Below are 19,240 nucleotides of genomic sequence, written 5' to 3'. Positions count from 1 at the left end.
ACTTCTACCATCCTTTGATCATTTCTAATCATCCTTTAAAATCCAGCTCAAGCATTATCATTATTAAGCTTTTAATTCCCACCCACATCCAGAACTGATCACTACCTATTGTGTCCAAACTATGCCTCACACAGTTTTCTATTATAACAATTATACAGCAATTATTATTTAGTTCTCTGAGAACAAGGACAATGTCTTCTATATCTTATTTTCTCCAGCATTCACCTCAAATCCTGACACCACGTGAGTACTAAAAACATGTTTGCTGAATGAATAAAAATCCAGACAATATGTGGATATAGTATTTCTCAACACTAACCTAAACCAGATGAGATTTAGGAAGGGACCCTAAAAGCCCAAAGATACCATTAACCTAATTTAAAGGCAAATCTAAATATTATCCTCAAAATTATAATTATATTATGTTATCTCCCTTTTATAGCCCTCTGCCTAGAGAATGAGTACTTTGGTCAATTTACCTCTAACTTTATAACATTCTGTAGAGCAAGATTATTTCACAGGTTCTACAACAGATGAAAACATGCCTCTATGTAATAAGTAGCTTAGGCTGAAATATGCATATTAGTTTCATATAGATCACAGAACCAATTGGACTAACACAAGTTCAGTTTGACCTATCAGTGCTTGCATTGTTATAAACATGCTTATTACATATGCATTTCGTAAGTTAAACACTGATGGAATATTTTAAGTCACAATTCTTCCTACAAGTCTCCCTCACTTAACACAGTAATAAATCATGATTACACACACACGCACACACACACACAACCATGGGCTCTAAAACGTGTCATTTTACATGGCACAGAACAATTTTGCAAGTATGGGGATATAAGATGGACATTCCAGGACAGTTTTTTTTTAAACTGCCTAAGAAAACTGTTAAATGTATTCACAAACAGAAAATATCAATCAGGAAATCCTGAGACAAACAAAGGAAAAACAGAAAAGGGTTATATTAAGCTTGGGGCAAGTACAGAAAAAAAAGAAAGAAACAGAGGCAGCTTAAGAGCTGTATCGTATTCTTTTTTATCAGCCACAGCTCCCAGCATAATACTTCAACACAGTGGCCATATATATAAAATTAACTGAATAAAAATAATGAAAATAAGATATGCTGCAAAGAGGTAACAGACCAAGAAAAGAGAGCCCAGCTCTTTCAATCTGTTTTATGTGCCATAAAAAAACAGGAGGACAGGGACCTCCCTAGTGGTGCAGTGGTTAAGACTCCACGCTCCCAATGCAGGGGGCCCAGGTTCAATCCCTGGTCAGGGAACTAGATCCCACATGCATGTCGCAACTAAGAGTTTGCATGCCACAGCTAAGGAGCCTGTGTGCCGCAACTAAGGAGCCCACCTGCCACAACTAAGACCTGGCGCAACCAAATAAATTAATTAAATAAATATGAAAAAGAAGAAAAGGACTCAAGATTCAAAGAGGTAAGAATTAATTATATACTAAAAAAAAAAAAAAACAAAAAGCGGAGGACATGGCAGAAACAATGCCATCCTCAGGGTAAAAAGCAAATAATGCCAGTTCTGGGGCAAATAGTGGTACAGGAAAAGATGGCTCAGTCTCAGGTGCTATGAAATGACCTAAAGTTAATTACATGTAAAACAATCTTCAACCCCAACCATTAATGTAAATCTGGGGAGCTACCTTTGGCCATTTCCACAAGCCCTTCAAAGGTGGCTACCTTTGTCAGGGGCCCCCAAGGCCACCCCCAGGTTCAACAATATACGTGTACTCCTGACTAAAATTTATTACAGAAAAAGGAAACAAAACAAAATCAGCAAAGGGAAAAGGGGCATGATGAAGTTCAGAGGAAACCAGAGGCAAGCTTTCAAGAGTTCTCTCCCAGTGAAGATACACAGGACACACTCAATTCCTCCAGCAACAAATTTTGATAACACACATGGAATGCAATCTACCAGTGAAGTTCATCAGACTCAGTGCTCTAAGTTTTTATTGGAGCTGCTTACACAGGCACACTCTGCCTACTACATACCAAAATTCCAGGCCTCCAGGAAAGCAGGTATTCACATTGTTTGCATAGTCTAGACACAGTCAGTCACTCTCATCATTTAGGGGAAGCTTTATCAGTGTAAGAAACAGTTTACAATTCAAGTTCCCAAATGCTAACCAATGGCCAATCTTGCATGCAGGCTTTTGGAAGGACAGCAGTCTCAGGCCTTGTTAAATCTTTTCTGCACGCTACTCTTTCTTAACATTCCTCCCTTTCAAGGCTACCAGTCTGCACATGCTTGAACCAGCCCTGTACTCTAGATATTCTAAGATAAGAAAAGACACACTGCAAAAATGCAGAATGACAACTCACTTGGAAGCTTTAAAAAAAAAAAAAAGATCTGAGTCACACACGATAAGTAGATAATTTTTAGAAAAAGTGATTTTCACCTAACGTTTGTGGACTCAGCTATTACATACAAACATCAAATATTATGTTAGATGGCTGTTGCAGGGAGCAGTGAATGGGGGGAAATTTTTGTAAGAAACAAACCTTGCTGTCAAGAAGTATATAATCTAGTGATAGATGGGATCTTCTACCAAGATTCCCAGCAAATATTTACAAATGTTAACCCTATGAGAAAAAAGAAAATAGACATGTTCATGGAGAGAAGGACTTTGAAAGCAATCTTCATAACCCTTACAGTAAAACAATTATTCAGAATTTTAGAGATTGTGTTAAAAACAATAAGAATATCACAATACTCAAAACCAATTCATTTTGCACATGTTTACAGAGAACCCACTACATGCTATGCTTTGTGCTATGCTCTGCAGTCCAGGTGTAAAGAGAAACACGTGCTCAAAGACTATCAGATGAGAGAAAATTTACACAATAATCATATCATCTAATATTTCCTAGAGTTTCCAAGCATTGTTCTAAGAACTTTACACATACAAATTCATTTAATATTTAAGACAAAAAGAGAATAACTATTTTAGATAATATTTATTCCCATTTTACAAAAGGGAAAGCATTACAGAGAACTTAAGTAATTTGTACAAAGCAATGCATCTTCTAATGGTGGCAACTAGTTTAAGCACTCAATCTTCATTCACACTCTTGGAGTCTACCACCTATATATAGTAATAAAGGTTGTATAAGGTTTAATTGTGGTACAAATAAAGTTTAACAACTCAGTTCAGGATGAGGGAGTCACAGAAGACTTCACAATGGAGGGAATCATTGAACTGGATCTTAAAAGATGCACAGAAGTTGACTGAACAATCTAAGCAAAAGGAACAATATATGCAATTCCACATAAGGTTCCAAGAGTCATATCAAGTACTTCGATTTCCCATTTGAAAACAGAATTTATTAAATGACAAGTTTATAGAATAACTGTTATTTGCTACTATATATTATTTTTTAAAAGAACTTATATTTTTACACACACAAACTTAAAATTAAGGTACAGTAAATGCTATATTTACATGTATTTTAATGAACCAGAGCACTGTAGAATGACGGAATTTCTGAACTACAAGAGATGGTTTCTGGGATGAAGACACTCTCAAAAACAGGTTTATGAAAAAAAAAGAATTAGCAGTGCTTTGAATAAAACTGCAACATGATTTAACATAATTCATACTCAAAACTATGTATAAATAAGCTCAATGTTTAAAATATTTGCAAGATGTACAGGATATCATCCATTTGCCCCTCCAGATCATTCACTGTACCCCAAATGCAGGCTTATTATGAACTATGTCAACAAGGTTCCCTTGCCCTCTACTGTCCAGATGGGTTCAGCCAATAGGTAGCACCAGCAAGAAGTCGGAGAAAGAACAGAGGGTAAGGGACAGAGTGGAGGAGATTCATTCTCCTGGGTTGGTCGCTGCAGGGTTGTGTTAGGCAGGCTGCATCACACTACCACAAGTCATGCCAACTGTCAGGTCACTTTCTATACACAGCCTCCTCTGTCTCCAAGTTCCAAGGATCTTCTTCCCCTCACCCTTTCAGGCCTAGGGTTGGTAACAGCACCAGGTTATTATTAAGGAGAAAGTACTATGTACATGTTGCCATTTCACTACATCCTGCCTATATCTCTTTATTATAATATCATAACTCGTCTGTTCTTTTTCCAGCCAAAACCATTTTATGTGGAATAAAATTAAATGTATTTTCAACTTATTTGCATACTCTAAAGATGAGAAAGTCTTTTTAACTCAAAGAGAAATTTTTACGTAATCAAAACCAAGTAAAACTTTCCCTATATGTAATCCTGATCAAAATCTTCAATATCTGAATAGTTGAGAAAATTGAGTATCAGTAAGTCCAGCAAAAAAGTGCAATTCAAATCACCCAACTTGCTAAAGACGTGCCTCTCCACTTACTTACAAGTCTTGAAGTAGACCTCAGAGTCAGACCTGGTTTTGAATCCCTACTCTAACATTCACCCACTATCCTACAGCAAAGCACTTAACTTTGTTTTGTTCATCGTTGTATTCTGAGCACCCAGTACAGTGGTGATACATAGTGGGTACCTCATAAATATTTGTGGAATGAATGCACAAATGAATAAAACTCTGCAGACCTGAATTTCCTCACCTGTAGAAGAGGATAATTATGTCTACCTCACAAAAAGAAAATTTATGTTCCTGAGAAAATAAAGAAGAATATACGTAAAAAAAACCTAGGTACAGGGTCTAGTAAACATTAGTTCTCTATCCCAACTCAAATATCTCCAGGATTTCTATTTTGTTTACATGACAGAATGTACCAATATCAATACTTTGCAATCTTTCCTCAGCACTGTTAATTACACTTATACATAGCAATATACGACATTAACGGTCCGATTAAAAGACTTTCTGTAAAAGATTTAAAACAAAAACAAAACAGAACAAAACCTATAGCTATAACTTTTAACTGGTGATTTAATAACACTATCTTTTTTTCTTAATGAAAAACTTGCATAAACATTGTCATGTATGTCATGTATTCTAACCCTCAACAAATTCAATAAGATGTTTTTCAATAGTCCTAATCAATCAACCAATTTATCTAAAAATTTTTTAAATTTTAAATGCTTTTTTAAAATATGGAAGGGGGCTTCTCTGGTGGTCCAGTGGTTAAGACTCTGTGCTTCCAATGCAGGAGCATAGGTTCAATGCCTGGATGGGGAACTAAGATCCTACATGCTGCGTGGTGTGGCCAAAATAAATAAATAAATAATTTTAAAATCAGATAAAATGATGAAAAAAAATTTTTTTAAATATGGAAGCCACTATTTCTAAAGTTGTACACCTTAAATTCTTTACAAATTATCAAAAAAGATATGATAAAAATGTTTACAAAATTCATCTCTGAATTTGTTCAGGCAAAATAATTAGCCTATTCTTTTGCTTCTCACTTAAGGATGTTCTTGAGAACAAGCAACTAGGTTTCTAATATTCTGTTCAATCTCATGAAAATCTCCCAACTATTTTAAAATCTCTTATGAAACATTATTCTCATACCTTTGAAAAGACACTAGGTGGCATTAGAAACACGTTCCTCTTACAAAAAAGAAGAAACCAAGAGTGGAAAGGAGAGCAATTCTCAAGTTAATAGGCACTGAATGCACTTTTTTTAACCTAAACTCCTGTACTTCTTACTAAATTGAACACTTCACTCTTTTATACTATTTGATAAAGTGAAAATTCTTCCCTCTTATGGCTTGTGCCTTTTGTGTTCTAAGAAACCTTTGCCTCACCCAAAATCACAAAAATTTTCTCCAGTTTTCCTTTACATGTTTTATAACTTTAGCTCTTACATTTGGGTAATTATCCATTTCAAGTTAATTTTTGTATATAGCATGGGGTAAGGATCAAGGTTCATTTTTTTTTCCATGTAAACTGTTCTAGCACCATTTGTTGAAATGACTATTTTTTCCCCATTAAATTACCTTGCATATTTGTCTATTTCTGAACTTTCTATTCTGTTCCAATGATTTGTGTGTCTATCTTTACACCAATATCACAATGTCTTGATTACTGGTAACCTTACAGACACTCATAAAATCAGGTGGGGCGATTCCTCCAACTTTGGCCTTTTTCAATATTGTTTTGGTTATTTTAGGCCCTTTGCATTTCAATATAAACTTGAAATCATCTTTTCACTTTCTGAAAAGTCCTGCTTGGGTTTTGATTGGAACTGAATTGAATCTATAGATCAATAGGAGAATTTATATCTTAATGATATTGAGTCTTCCAATCCAAGAACATATCATATTTTCCATTCATTTAAGTATTCCTTAGTTTCTCTCAGTAATGTTTTGTAGTTTAAAATGTACTGGTCTTGCAAATAATTTTTTTAAATTTATCTTTAATTATTTCATATTTGCAAGCTATTATAAATAGTAATGATTTCTAAATTTCAATTTCATTGTTAGTATAGAGAAATACAGATGATTTTTGCGTATTTTTATAAACAGATTTTGATGGAAAACAGTGATAAGAAAATGAAAACATGAGCCACAGACAGGGAGAAATATTTAGAAAGTGTATATCAAATATATAACTTGTATTCAGAATATACAAAGAACTCTTAAGACTCAATAATAAGAAGACAAACAACCTAAAATTTTTTAAAGGACAGAAGATTTGAACAGGTAATTCACCATAGAATATACACACACACACACACACACACATATATGTCAAACAAGCACATAAAAAGCAATTCAACCTCATTAGTCATCAGGGATATGCAAATTAAAACCACAATGAGATATCCCTACACACCCATTAGACCAGCTAAAATTAAAATGATAATACCTAGTACTGAAAAGGATGTGGAACAACTGCTGGTGGAAATACAAAAATGCCAGTTCCTCATTTACATAAGCATACACTTTATCATACATCCCAGGAATCTCATTCCTAGGTATTTATCCAGCAAAAATGAAAGCGTTAAGTCCACACAAATACTTGTACACAAACTTTCATAGCAGCTTTCTCCATAATAGGCAAAAACAAGAAACAATCCAAATGATCATCAAGTGGTGAACAGATAAACAAAGTCTGATATACCCAGGCCAATGGAACACTTTCAGCTATAAAAAGGAACTACTGATACTCAAAACAGCGTGGATGAATCTCAAAACCATTATGCTAAGTGAAAGAAGTCAAACACAAAAGATTACATACTGTATGATTCCATTTATATGAAATTCTGGAAAAGACAAAAAAAACCACAGTGACATAAAGCAGGTCAATGGTTGCCAAGGGCTGGGACTCGGGAAAGAACAGACTGCAAAGGGATACAAGGGAACATTTTAGGGTGACAGAAATTTCCATACCATGATTTTCTTTATCTATATCATGGGTAGTGGTGGTAGTGACACAACCATATACATCTATGAAAACTCATCAAATTGCACACTTAAAATGGGTGAACTTTATTCTATGTAAATTATACCTCAATAAACCTAATTAAGAGATAAATATAGATATCTCCAACTTTCACAGTAGAAAAGGCAAAAAGTTACAGCTGCAGAAAGGTAAGCCTGAAAGGGGAAGTTGCTGAGTTTGGAATCTCTGTAACATAGAAGTAGGCAAAACAAATATCCATGGTGTTTCTCTTTGAACTCATACGTCAAAATTAAAGAATAATCATAAGAGTTAAGAAGTATAGGAAAAGGTTGTAAGTAGTATCTTGGATTCTTAATTCCTTCAAAGGCATACCCCAAATATGTCACTTCGAAAAACTTCTGAAATATTACTACCTTAAAAATACAATAATAGCGGGCTTCCCTGGTGGCGCAGTGGTTGAGAATCTGCCTGCCAATGCAGGGGACATGGGTTCGAGCCCTGGTCTGGGAAGATCCCACATGCCACAGAGCAACTAGGCCCATGAGCCACAACTACTGAGCCTGCGCGTCTGGAGCCTGTGCTCCGCAACAAGAGAGGCCGCGATAGTGAGAGGCCTGCGCACCGCGATGAAGAGTGGCCCCCACTTGCCGCAACTAGGGAAAGCCCTTGCACAGAAACGAAGACCCAACACAGCCAATAAATTAATTAATTAATTAATTTTTTAAAAAACCCCACAATAATAGGGAATTCCCTGGCAGACCAGTAGTTAGGATTCCATGTTTCCACTGCAAGAGGCACAGGTTCAATCCCTGGTTAGGGAACTAAGATCCCACATGCTGCGCAGTACAGCCAAAAAAAAAAAAAATCCCCACACAATAATACTCAAAGCCACAATGAGATAGCACTTAATACCCACTAGGATAGCTATAATTTAAAAAAACAAAAAACAACAACAAAAAAAACAGAAAATAAAATGTATTGGCGGGGTTTCCCGGGTGGTGCAGTGGTTAAGAATCCACCTGCCAATGTAGAGGACACAGGTTCAAGCCCTGCTCCAGGAAGATCCCACATGCCACAGAGCAACTAAGCCCGTGAGACACAACTACTGAGCTTGCGCTCTACAGCCCACAAGCCACAACTACTGAAGCCCACGAGCCACAACTAATGAAGCCCGCACACCTAGAGTCAGTGCTCCACAAGAGAAGCCACCGCATTAAGAAGCCCAGGCACCACAACGAAGAGTAGCCCCCGCTTACCACAACTAAAGAAAGCCTGCACGCAGCAACGAAGACTAAATGCAGCCATAAATTAATTAATTAATTAATTTTAAAAAATAAAAAATAAAATGTTTTGGCAAATACATAGAAAAAATGGAACCCTCACACACTGTACATAGGGATGCCAAATGATGCATCCACTGTGGAAAACAGCTTATTGGTTCCTCAAAAGAATAAACAGAATTACCATACGACTCAGCAATTCTACTCCCAGAAAGGAAGGTATATACTCCAAAGAACTGAAACCAGGAACTCAAAGAAATACTTGAACATGAATGCTCACAGTAACATTATTCACAATAACCAAAAGGTGGAAACAACCCAAATGTCCATCAACTGATGAATGGATAAACACAATGTGGTATATCCATTCGATGGGATCATATTCAGCCATAAAAAGGAACAAAGTACTGATACATGCTACAATATGGATAAACCTCAAAAACATTATGCTAAATAAAAGAAGCCAGACACAGATCACATACCGTGTGATTCCATTCATAAGAAATATCCAAAATAGGTTAATGGAGACAGAACACAGATTTGTAGTTACCAGGGCTGGGATGAAGTTAAAATGGACAGTGACTGCTTAATGGATAAAGGTTTTCCTTTTACAGTGATGAAAATGTCTTGGAACATGACTTTAGTTCAAACTTCAATCCAGTTTTGAGCTCTGGGCTTTTCAAAGGTTACTTTTCTCTCTGTTAAATCTCACTTTGCTGGTTCTTCTTGAACCATCATTTCTGTTTGTAAGGCTCTGACTGAATTTAACATTCAACATGTCATCAGCATGTTATATACTGATGCATATGTGATAAGCAATTTCTTCAGTGTCTTTATCCAAGATATTGATTAAAATGAATTAAGACAGGGCTTTCCTGGTGGCACAGTGGTTGAGAATCTGCCTGCTAATGCAGAGGACACGGGTTCGAGCCCTGGTCTGGGAAGATCCCACATGCCACAGAGCAACTAGGCCCATGAGCCACAACTACTGAGCCTGCGCGTCTGGAGCCTGTGCTCCGCAACAAGAGAGCCCGCGATAGTGAGAGGGCTGCGCACCGCGATGAAGAGTGGCCCACGCTTGCCGCAACTAGAGGAAGCCCTCACACAGAAACGAAGACCCAACACAGCCAAAAATAAAAATATGCAAATAAAAACAAATAAGAATACGACTCTTGCCAAAAACTGTCCTTTTAAAAAAAAAAATGAATTAAGACAAGGACAAGAATAGAGGTCTGTGTGACATCATTTCAGGCTGGTACTGACACATTAAATCAACCTTCTTTTGTGGACATTATACTTCAAACAAGTATTAATCCAACCAGCTATAACATTAGCAAAGGTATTCCAAAAGTCCTTTATTCCTTCAATAAGTAATTATACATTGCCTACTATGTAGGAGATACAATGCTACATGTCAACTAGGAACATGATGATGGAAAGAGCCATTCCTTGCAAATGATCAGTCCTATAAAGGCATCATTCCTGTGAAGGCCATGTCTGCCAATAAAGTAAAGAAAGAATCCCAAAAGTATATTTGGAGAATTAGTCAAACGCTATCAGTTAAAAGATTCTTGGGATTTACAGCCCTCCTATTAAAATGTCAATATTTGGTACAATTCACTGGTTAGGTCAACCTAACCAGTGAATTGTACCAAATTACTTGAATCCAATAGACTGATTTCAGAGAAAAAGCATCCAAGCCTAATCTTTCCATCTGTGGTCTCTGTCTCTAATGCCTCATTCCCAATTTGCTAATGTCAATGAAAACTCATCCACTCAATAATTACTTATTACTATATTTTATAATAATTGTTATAGGAAGCTATGGAAAGATTTTAACATTACGGCTGGATAAATATTAACCAAAGGAAAATTTTAGAAGATAAAACTAAAAGAAAAAAGTAAGAATAGACATATCAGATTTGTGGTTTTGAAAGAATAGACTTTAGAGTGGAGAATGGTTGGAAAGGAAGAAGAATGAATACAGGGTTAACAGTAACGAGGTCCCAGCAGTGATCCAAGAGACTGCAAATGTGGCTTAAACTGGGCCACACCCCTCGTGAAAAAAAGTAGACCACTCAGAGATGTTGGGAGCTAGGACTTGATGGGTGATTGGATGGGGATAGAGTAAGGGCAGAGGAGGAGTCAAAACAGACTTCTAGGTCTCTAGCTTTCGACTACTGGGGCGGGGAGGGGCGGTGGGTCATGGTGCTATTTAACAAGACAGGGAACAACCGAAGAATCGGTTTAGGGGAACAGGAGGAAAAATAAACAGATGGAGCAAGTCACAGACAAAGATCAAAGTTGCAGATACTACTTGACATATTCATGAGAAAGCAAAGAAGGAATTAACCTTGTGTTAAAGATTATATACATATAATCTTATATATGTATTTTAAGATATATATGTATATATCTTATATATATCATATATTATAATTTACATCATAAAAGGATATGTATATATATTGCAGGAAGGGGGACCCCTTCCAGAGCCCGAGAGTGGGCTCTTGTCTAACACTTGGAAATGAATTGTCTGAGGAGACACATGTGCTGACAAAGCAAGAGACTTTATTGGGAAGGGGCACCCGGGCAGAGAGCAGCAGGATAAGGGAACCCAGGAGAACTGCTCTGCCACATAGCTCACAGTCTCAGGTTTTATAGCAATGGGGTTAGCTTCCAGTTGTCCCTGGCCAATCATCTTGCTTGGCCCATATTTGGTCTGACTCAGGGTCCTTCTGGTGGCTCGCACATCTCTCAGCCAAGATGGATCCCAGTGTGTGGGTTTCTGGGAGGCTGGCAGCACATATCATCTCCTCCCTCCTCCTTTTGGCCCTTCCCGAATTCTTCTGGGTTAGTTTTACAAGACGTACTATGGGCTGGTGTGTCCTCCCTCCTTTAGGCCCCTCCCGAATTCTCCTGGTTAGTTTTCAGGTGGCAGCACCTAGTTCTTTATCAGAACCTCCTGTTGTGAGACAATTCACGCAAGTGGTTATCATTGGGCCTGGCCAAGGTGGGCGGTTTTGGTCAGCGGTTCCCTAACATATATGTATGTACATATATCTTAAGATTAATAATTAATCTTGGACAAGATGTCATCTAAGTTTTTCCCTATCCCTAGTAACATACAATATAGTAGTATGATTGTATGATCCATTTTATACATGCTCTGGAAACCACTAATTGGAATCATTGTCACTATATATATGGGGAAAATGGGCCTTCAGAGAAATCTTCTCAATAGATACTAGGAAACAAGGGAGAAGAAAAAAGTCTCCTCATAAACACAATCACCTAGATGTCGTCAAAATGAAAATTTTGCTACATTAAGGCTTTTGGCTATCCATTCTCCAGAGTCTGGTCAAATCTAACCTCCTGCAAATTATCTCCCCAATAATTATACACAGCACAATTCTTGTCTCCTTAGTTCCTTTTAAGTCATAATTAACATTCTATTAAGTGTTGTTATGTTACTTTTAAATTATTTTTTGTTGTTATTATGTGAATATTTTTGACCAAAAATTCTCTGGAGGCTGGGTCTATGGACTATATAGGGCCATAACTCTATTAACAACAAGAATACGTTATAGGACAGATTTTTCAGAAAAGCCACAGCCAGAAGCTGGGGTGGCATCGAGGTATATTCAGTGTAAAGTAAGTCAAAGCAGGAAAAGTATTCGATACTATCAAATGTGCCACCAAACATAAAATACCCAACTGGAAATCCTTAAGTAGGAGAATGGAAAGGGAGGAACTAGCCTGAGGTTACTATAAGTAAGCAAATAGCTCAGGAAAGAAAGGCACAGGAGGAAACAAAAGGCAGATCCCTGGGAGGAAAGAAGTAACTGGATTCAGGTCTAAAGAAGTAATGATTTTACAAATCCGTATATAAAAAAGACAAATAACCCAATTTTTTAAATGGGCAAAGAGTCTGAATAGACACTTCTTCAAAGAAGACATACAAAGGGCCAATAATCACATGAAAAGATGATCAATGTCATTAGTCATTAGGAAAACACAAATCAAAACCACAGATACCACTTCAGACCCACTAGCATGGCTAAAATCAAGGACAAATAATAGCAAATGTTGATGACAATGTGAAGAAACCAAAAATCTCATACACTGCAGTTTATCACACACTGCTACATTTAAACAGTTACCATACGACCCAGCAATTCCACTCACAAGAAAAATGAAAACTGTCCATGTGAAAATTGTAAACAAATGTTCATAGCAGCATTATTCATAATAGTCTAAAGGAAGAAACAACCCAAATGTCCATCCACTGACAAACAGATAGACAAAACATGGCATATCCATACAATGGAATATTATTCAGGAGTAAAAAGGAATGACAGGGCTTCCCTGGTGGTGCAGTGGTTGAGAGTCTGCCTGCCAATGCTGGGGACACGGGTTCGAGCCCTGGTCTGGGAAGATCCCACAAGCCGCGGAGCAACTAGGCCCGTGAGCCACAATTACTGAGCTTGCGCGTCTGGAATCTGTGCTCTGCAACAAGAGAGGCCGCGATAGTGAGAGGCCTGCACACCACAATGAAGAGTGGCCCCCGCTTGCCACAACTGGAGAAAGCCCTTGCACAGAAACGAAGACCCAACACAGCCATAAATAAATAAATAAATAAATAAATAAAAATTAAAAAAAAAAAAAAGGAATGACATACTAATACATGCTACACAATGGATGGACCTTGAAAACATCGATCTGAGTGAAAGAAGCTAGTTACAAAAGGTCACATAGTATAAGGTTCAATTTATATGAAATGTACAGTACAGGTAAATCTATGGAGGCAGGAAGTATATTAATGGTTACATAAGGCTAGGGAAATGTGAAAATATGACGGTGATAGCTAAAGGGTATAGGAATTCTTTCTGAAATGATGAAAATGTTCTAAAATTGACTCCAGTGATGGCTGCATGTATCTATGAATATACTAAAAATCATTGAATTGTACAGTTTAAATGAGTGAATTTTATCATATGTGAATTATGTCTCAATAAGCTTTAAAAAAAAAAATTAATTCAGGAATATTCTACTTCAGTTGGCCTAAGCTAGGAATTCAGCAAACTCAGTCCAAGAATTTCCTCTGCAACAAACCACCTTAAAATGAAACATTCAGCTTTACCTTAGTGGCAGTAGTTCTCAAAAGAGTGCATCTAGAAGTAGGTATAATGCTTTAAAGAAAATACGGATGCCTGGGACCACCCCAGACCCACTGGATCAAAATCTCTGTGACTGTACATGGATTTTTTTTTTCTTAAGTTCCAGATGTTAAAGAGGGGAGAGGTGGGGCTTTAACAGACATGCTGAAAACAAGTAGGGAAATTTGAATATTTTTTTTAATATTAAATTGATGTTAAACTTCTTGGATCTGACAATACAGGTGACCCTTGAACAATGCAGGGGTTAGAGGTGCTGACATCTCCCAAACCCTCCCCACCCCTCCATGCAGTGGAAAATCCAAGTATAAACTTACAGTTGGCCCTCCCTATCCACAGTTCTGCATCCCAGGATTCAACCAACCATGGATCCTATAGTACTAGTATTTACTATTGGGAAAAATCCACATATAAGTGGGCCCACCCAGTTCAAACCAGTGGTGTTCAAGGGTCCACTATATATTGTGGTTATTTAGGAGACTGTCCTTGATCTTAGGAGAAATACTTAAGGGGGAGGTAGCATAATGTCTGTTACTTGCTTTGAAATCTTCAGGAAAAAAATACATACATACACACAGATTAAACAAAATGTGGCAAAATGTAAAGTTACAACGAAATTGGTCAATCTAAGTAAGCTTAATTGGGTATACACTGCACCATTCTTTCCATTTTTCTGTAGGTTTGATATTTTCAAGATAAAAAGTTGGGGGCTTCCCGGGTGGCACAGTGGTTAAGAATCCGCCTGCCAATGCAGGGGACATGGGTTTAAGCCCTGGTCCAGGAAGATCCCACATGCCACAGAGCAACTAAGCCCATGCGCCACAACTACTGAGCCTGCGTTCTAAAGCCCACGTGCTACAACTACTGAGCCCGCATGCTGCAAATACTTTAGCCCGCACGCCTAGAGCCCGTGCTCCACAACAAGAGAAGCCACCGCAATGAGAAGCCCGCGCACAGCAACGAAGAGTAGCCCCTGCTCACTGCAACTAGAGAAAAGCCCACACGCAGCAACAAAGACCCAACGCAGCCAAAAATAAAATAAATAAATTTAAAAAAAAAAAAGATAAAAAGTTGGGGAAGTTCCACAAATGACCCTGATGGTCCCTGTGGCCTAAAAGTCACAGACTTCTTCCCCTATCCCCACTTCCCAGGATGGACAAACGGACAAAACTTTCTACTCCCTATATGCCAACCCAAAAGATTTATGGTCCCAAAGAGTAGATAAGATTATTTTAACAGGAACTAGCTTCTGTTATTGTACCCTGCAAATTACTTGTGTGCCTTGTCCTACATTTAGAGAGAAGAGTGTGAGATCAGCAGAAAGTTAATGGGTCCCCTAAGTAAAGAGGCAGGGCCACTGAGGGTAAAAGGGTACAAGATGAAATAATAGGCAGAAAACAACCTGCCCAGACTACACAGCTTAACCTCTGTTAGGTCCTGTCTACTATACAAAGTCTAGAAAAGAAAAGGCTCATTCTTTTCACCCAATATATACTGAACTGCCTACTATGTGCAAAACATGTTCCCTATCTTCACGTACTAAATATGTATACCACAGAGCTGTACACAGAAGCAACACAACTTAACAAGATTTAGAATTATTTCTATAAGAAAGCTCTTTCTCAGGAAATTTATTCATTAAAGTTAGAATCATACTGAGTCTTCTTCTTGACTCTCATTATATAATCAGTACCAGTGACAGCATGAGAGCAATCAGAATACAGTCTATTAAATTCCATTCTTTTCCATACTTTGCTTTGAGAAATTAAACTAGCCAAACCTTAAAAAGGAAAATAATAGATGCAGTAATGACAAATGACAACCAAGAATTTGTTCATGGAGCAAGGGACCATCTGTACTAACACTTACCAAGCCAGCAGTAAGAGAAGGTGCAGACTGTCCGAGGGACTGATTCCTCATTCGAACCAGGTTTGATGCTTCTCCTGAAGACTGCCAAGTCACCTGTCCCACACTGCTATGTACACTGCCGGACAAGGGGAGCAGCTGCTTACCTTCAACAATAAGGTTTGGAAAATTAACAAATTATTAATTAACAAATGAAAAAATACAATGATATCAAGTGGATTACAAGTACATTGATCCAGGGACTTCCCTGGTAGTCCAGTGGTTAAGACTCCACCCTCCCAATGCAGGGGGCCCGGGTTCGATCCCTGGTCAGGGAACTAGATCCCACATACTGCAACTAAGACCCAGCACAGCCAAATAAATAAATAAAATTTTTTTTTTAAAGTACATTGATCCAAAACAAAGTGAAGTCCCTCCACATCCATTTTAGAATCTGCAGCCCTCTAAAAATTCCAACTATATTGGTGGTGGTGAGAAATGCCAAGTGGAATACTGAACTGAGTTGACGACCATTTTAAATTCTCTGTAGGGACTTCCCTGGTGGTGCAATGGGTAAGACTCCACGCTTCCAAAGCAGGGGGCCCGAGTTCAATCCCTGACCAGGGAACTCCGCATGCATGCCACAACTAAGACCTGGCGCAGCCAAAATAAATTAAATAAATATTTAAAAAAATAAATTCTCTGTAATATCCACCACCATGCCAGGGCCCAACCCTGACACCCAACCTAGCAGGCTAGGAGTTTTCTAGTCCCTTCCATCCTACCTAGTTTCTCACCAACTCAATGTAATAAGAGTGGAGCTGACAGCTTTTCCTAGACAAATTTGGCCCTTAGGTTTCCAGAAGACAAACACTGAATATATACTATTCTTGCCAGGCTCCATGTGTTCAGTCCAGGTTGACCAACTGCCTTAATCCCACTGACAGACTACAAGAAAGTCACTTATAAAGACTGAGCATCTAGAATTACAATGACTATCTACCTGAGGTTCAAGTCCCATTTCAACTCCTTCCCTCACACCATTCTTCACATTGCTGCTAGTGATCTAATCAGAACAAATATGGTCACGTCATTCCCTTCTCATGACTCCCTACTGTTTAAAGAATTAAGCCACACTTTTTGCTTGTTTTGTTTTTGGCGGTGCCATGCAGCTTGTGGGATCTTAGTTCCCTAACCAGGAATGGAACCTGCGCCCCCTGCAGGAGAAGGGCGGAGTCTTAACCACTGGACCACCAGGGAAGTCCTAAGCCACACTTTTTTTTTTTTTTAATTTATTTATTTATTTTGGCTGAGTTGGGTCTTCATTGCTGCGCGCGGGCTTTCTCTAGTTGTGGCAAGTGGAGGCTACTCCTCATTGCAGTGGCTTCTCTTGTTGCGGAGCACGGGCTCTAGGTGCGCAGGCTTCAGTAGTTGTGGCACGCAGGTTCAGTATCTGTGGCTCACGGGCTCCAGAGTGCAGGCTCAGTTGTGGCGCACGGGCCTAGTTGCTCCGCGGCATGTGGGATATTCCTGGACCAGGGCTCGAACCTGTGTCCCCTGCACTGGCAGGAGGATTCTTAACCACTGAGCCACCAGCAAAGTCCCCTAAGCCACACTTTTAAAACCCTAAAAAACACTAAAAAGATCCTCCGTAAATCCAGATTATCTTCCTGGCCTCATCTCCTTCCACTCTTTCCAAACCCATTCACTCATTCAACTTAAATATTCTGCCCTGCATATTCAGCTGGCTTTCTCTTGATCACCAATTCACTTGAAAACCCTTCTTTTTCCTGGCAAAATCCTATTTGTCATGGAAATAACCACTTTATAAAGAGGTATGAGCAAAAGGAGGTTTGGGTTTTGTTTTTGCTATAACATATCCTTTTACTGCAAACAAAGTGTGATACAACTTATTTGCAGGGCAATTTAGCAAAACCTATTATAATTTTAATTTGAATATGCTTGGACCCAGCATTCCACTTGTAGGAATGTAAGGAAAAAAAAGTAGACCAGAACGTCTCCCTAGCAATGCTCATCATAATAAAATTGGAAATAAGATAAATGATCATTACCAGTTAATTATAATATCTTCACATAATGACATACTGAACCCATTAAAAATAATGAGGCAGCTGAACATGTAGTCAAGAGAAAAATGTTCAACATTTCCTGTTAAGTGAAAATAGCAGAAAGGAAGCATATAGGGATTTCCCTGGCAGTCCAATGGTTAAGACTTCATGCTTCTACCACAGGGGGCACGGCTTCAATCCCTGGTCGGGGAACTGAGATCCCACATGCCACGCAGCGCGGCCAAAATGTAATAAAAATTAAAAATAAAAAAATTTTTTAGAAGGAAGCATATGATCCCAATTTTGATTTTTAAAATAAAGTTTATATATAAGATTTTAAATGTATATTTAAATATAATGGAATACATATAAATGGTTTGGAGGGAGGGAAAATAGAAGAAAGTAAAGATTAAGAAGACCCTTCACTTTGACATGATGCATGTTATTGTACTCAAATTTTTTATAACTGGCATATTTTACATTTTTGATCAGAAACACACAGTTAAAAAAAAAATCTAGTTATCTTTCAAGTCTGCTCTCCAATGCATGCTTTAATGAGAAGTCTTTCCATAAAATGCTCCACAAAAAATAATAATGGTTCTGTACTCAAAACTTCCACAAGCCCAGAGTAGAGCCTGCCTGGTTTATTTTCTTCCTTCTGCAAATGTTGCCAAGCTCTCCAGGCGATCTGCCTATAGATGAGGATCTATATAACCTAAAGGAAAGCTAGTTTGTTAACTTCCCCCATCCACATATACAAAGGCTAGTATCACAACTCTATCTCCCTTCAAAATAAGGGCCTACTCGGGAAAGAGGCTTACACAACAGCAGAAGAAACTCATTTGGACATCTACTGGTCAGGGCTTGAAGCATACCAAGAACTGCCAAGAATCTGAGGAACACAAACAACTTAAAAACAGAAGGAACAATATGAACAAATGGAGCAACTAGCCCTTTAGTAAACAAATAACTCAGAAAAAAAGAAAACTTCTTAAAAATTCTAATTATTATTCTTACAATAATTTGAGGATATTTTTAAGAAATATTCCCAGTTAAAGATGGCTAACTGAGCACATACTTGTATTTTTGTCCCCCAGGAAACTCCATGAAATGAGAATAAAGAGGGAATTCCCTGGCGGCCCAGTGGTTAGGACTCAGCACTCTCACTGCCAGGGGCCCGGGTTCGATCCCTGGTCGGGGAACTAAGATCCCACAAAATGGCCACATGGCGCCACATGGCCAAAAAAAAGAGAGAGAGAGAATAAAAACAAAATAAATAAATAAAGGCTATCACCAGAGAGAGAAAGAGAGACAGAGACAGACACACAGACACTCTATGAGGGAATGAACAAAATTTGGGGAAAATCTAAAGCATATTGGAGAATCATAACCAATGGAACTGGGCAAAGAAAGGCATGAGGTATAATAAGCTTAGTGGAGCTTGTAGTTAAATGGGGCATCAGGCTGCCCTGCAAAATCTCAGGTAAGCTCAGTACTCAGTACTTAGATACCTAAGAGGACATAA

At 38.2% G+C, this 19,240-nt stretch overlaps 1 protein-coding gene across 12 annotated transcripts in view; it reads right to left on the bottom strand.

Annotated features, from left to right (window-relative positions):
- Positions 1–19,240, bottom strand: part of MAST2 (microtubule associated serine/threonine kinase 2) — a 204,901-nt gene that overhangs the window by 155,292 nt on the left and 30,369 nt on the right. For 11 of the 12 annotated variants that reach the window (XM_057548200.1, XM_057548204.1, XM_057548222.1 and 8 more), the window contains exon 3: positions 15,671–15,813. The exons of the other annotated variant lie outside the window; for it this stretch is intronic. In XM_057548200.1, coding sequence (XP_057404183.1) covers positions 15,671–15,813 — 143 coding nt within the window. The remainder of the gene's footprint in view (positions 1–15,670; positions 15,814–19,240) is intronic. 12 annotated transcript variants of the gene reach the window in all.

The sequence above is a fragment of the Balaenoptera acutorostrata genome, chromosome 1, assembly GCF_949987535.1.
Source record: "Balaenoptera acutorostrata chromosome 1, mBalAcu1.1, whole genome shotgun sequence".
Lineage (NCBI taxonomy): Eukaryota > Metazoa > Chordata > Mammalia > Artiodactyla > Balaenopteridae > Balaenoptera > Balaenoptera acutorostrata.
The sequence above is the reverse complement of the archived record's forward strand: the minus strand, read 5'-3'. Positions and strand labels throughout refer to the sequence as shown.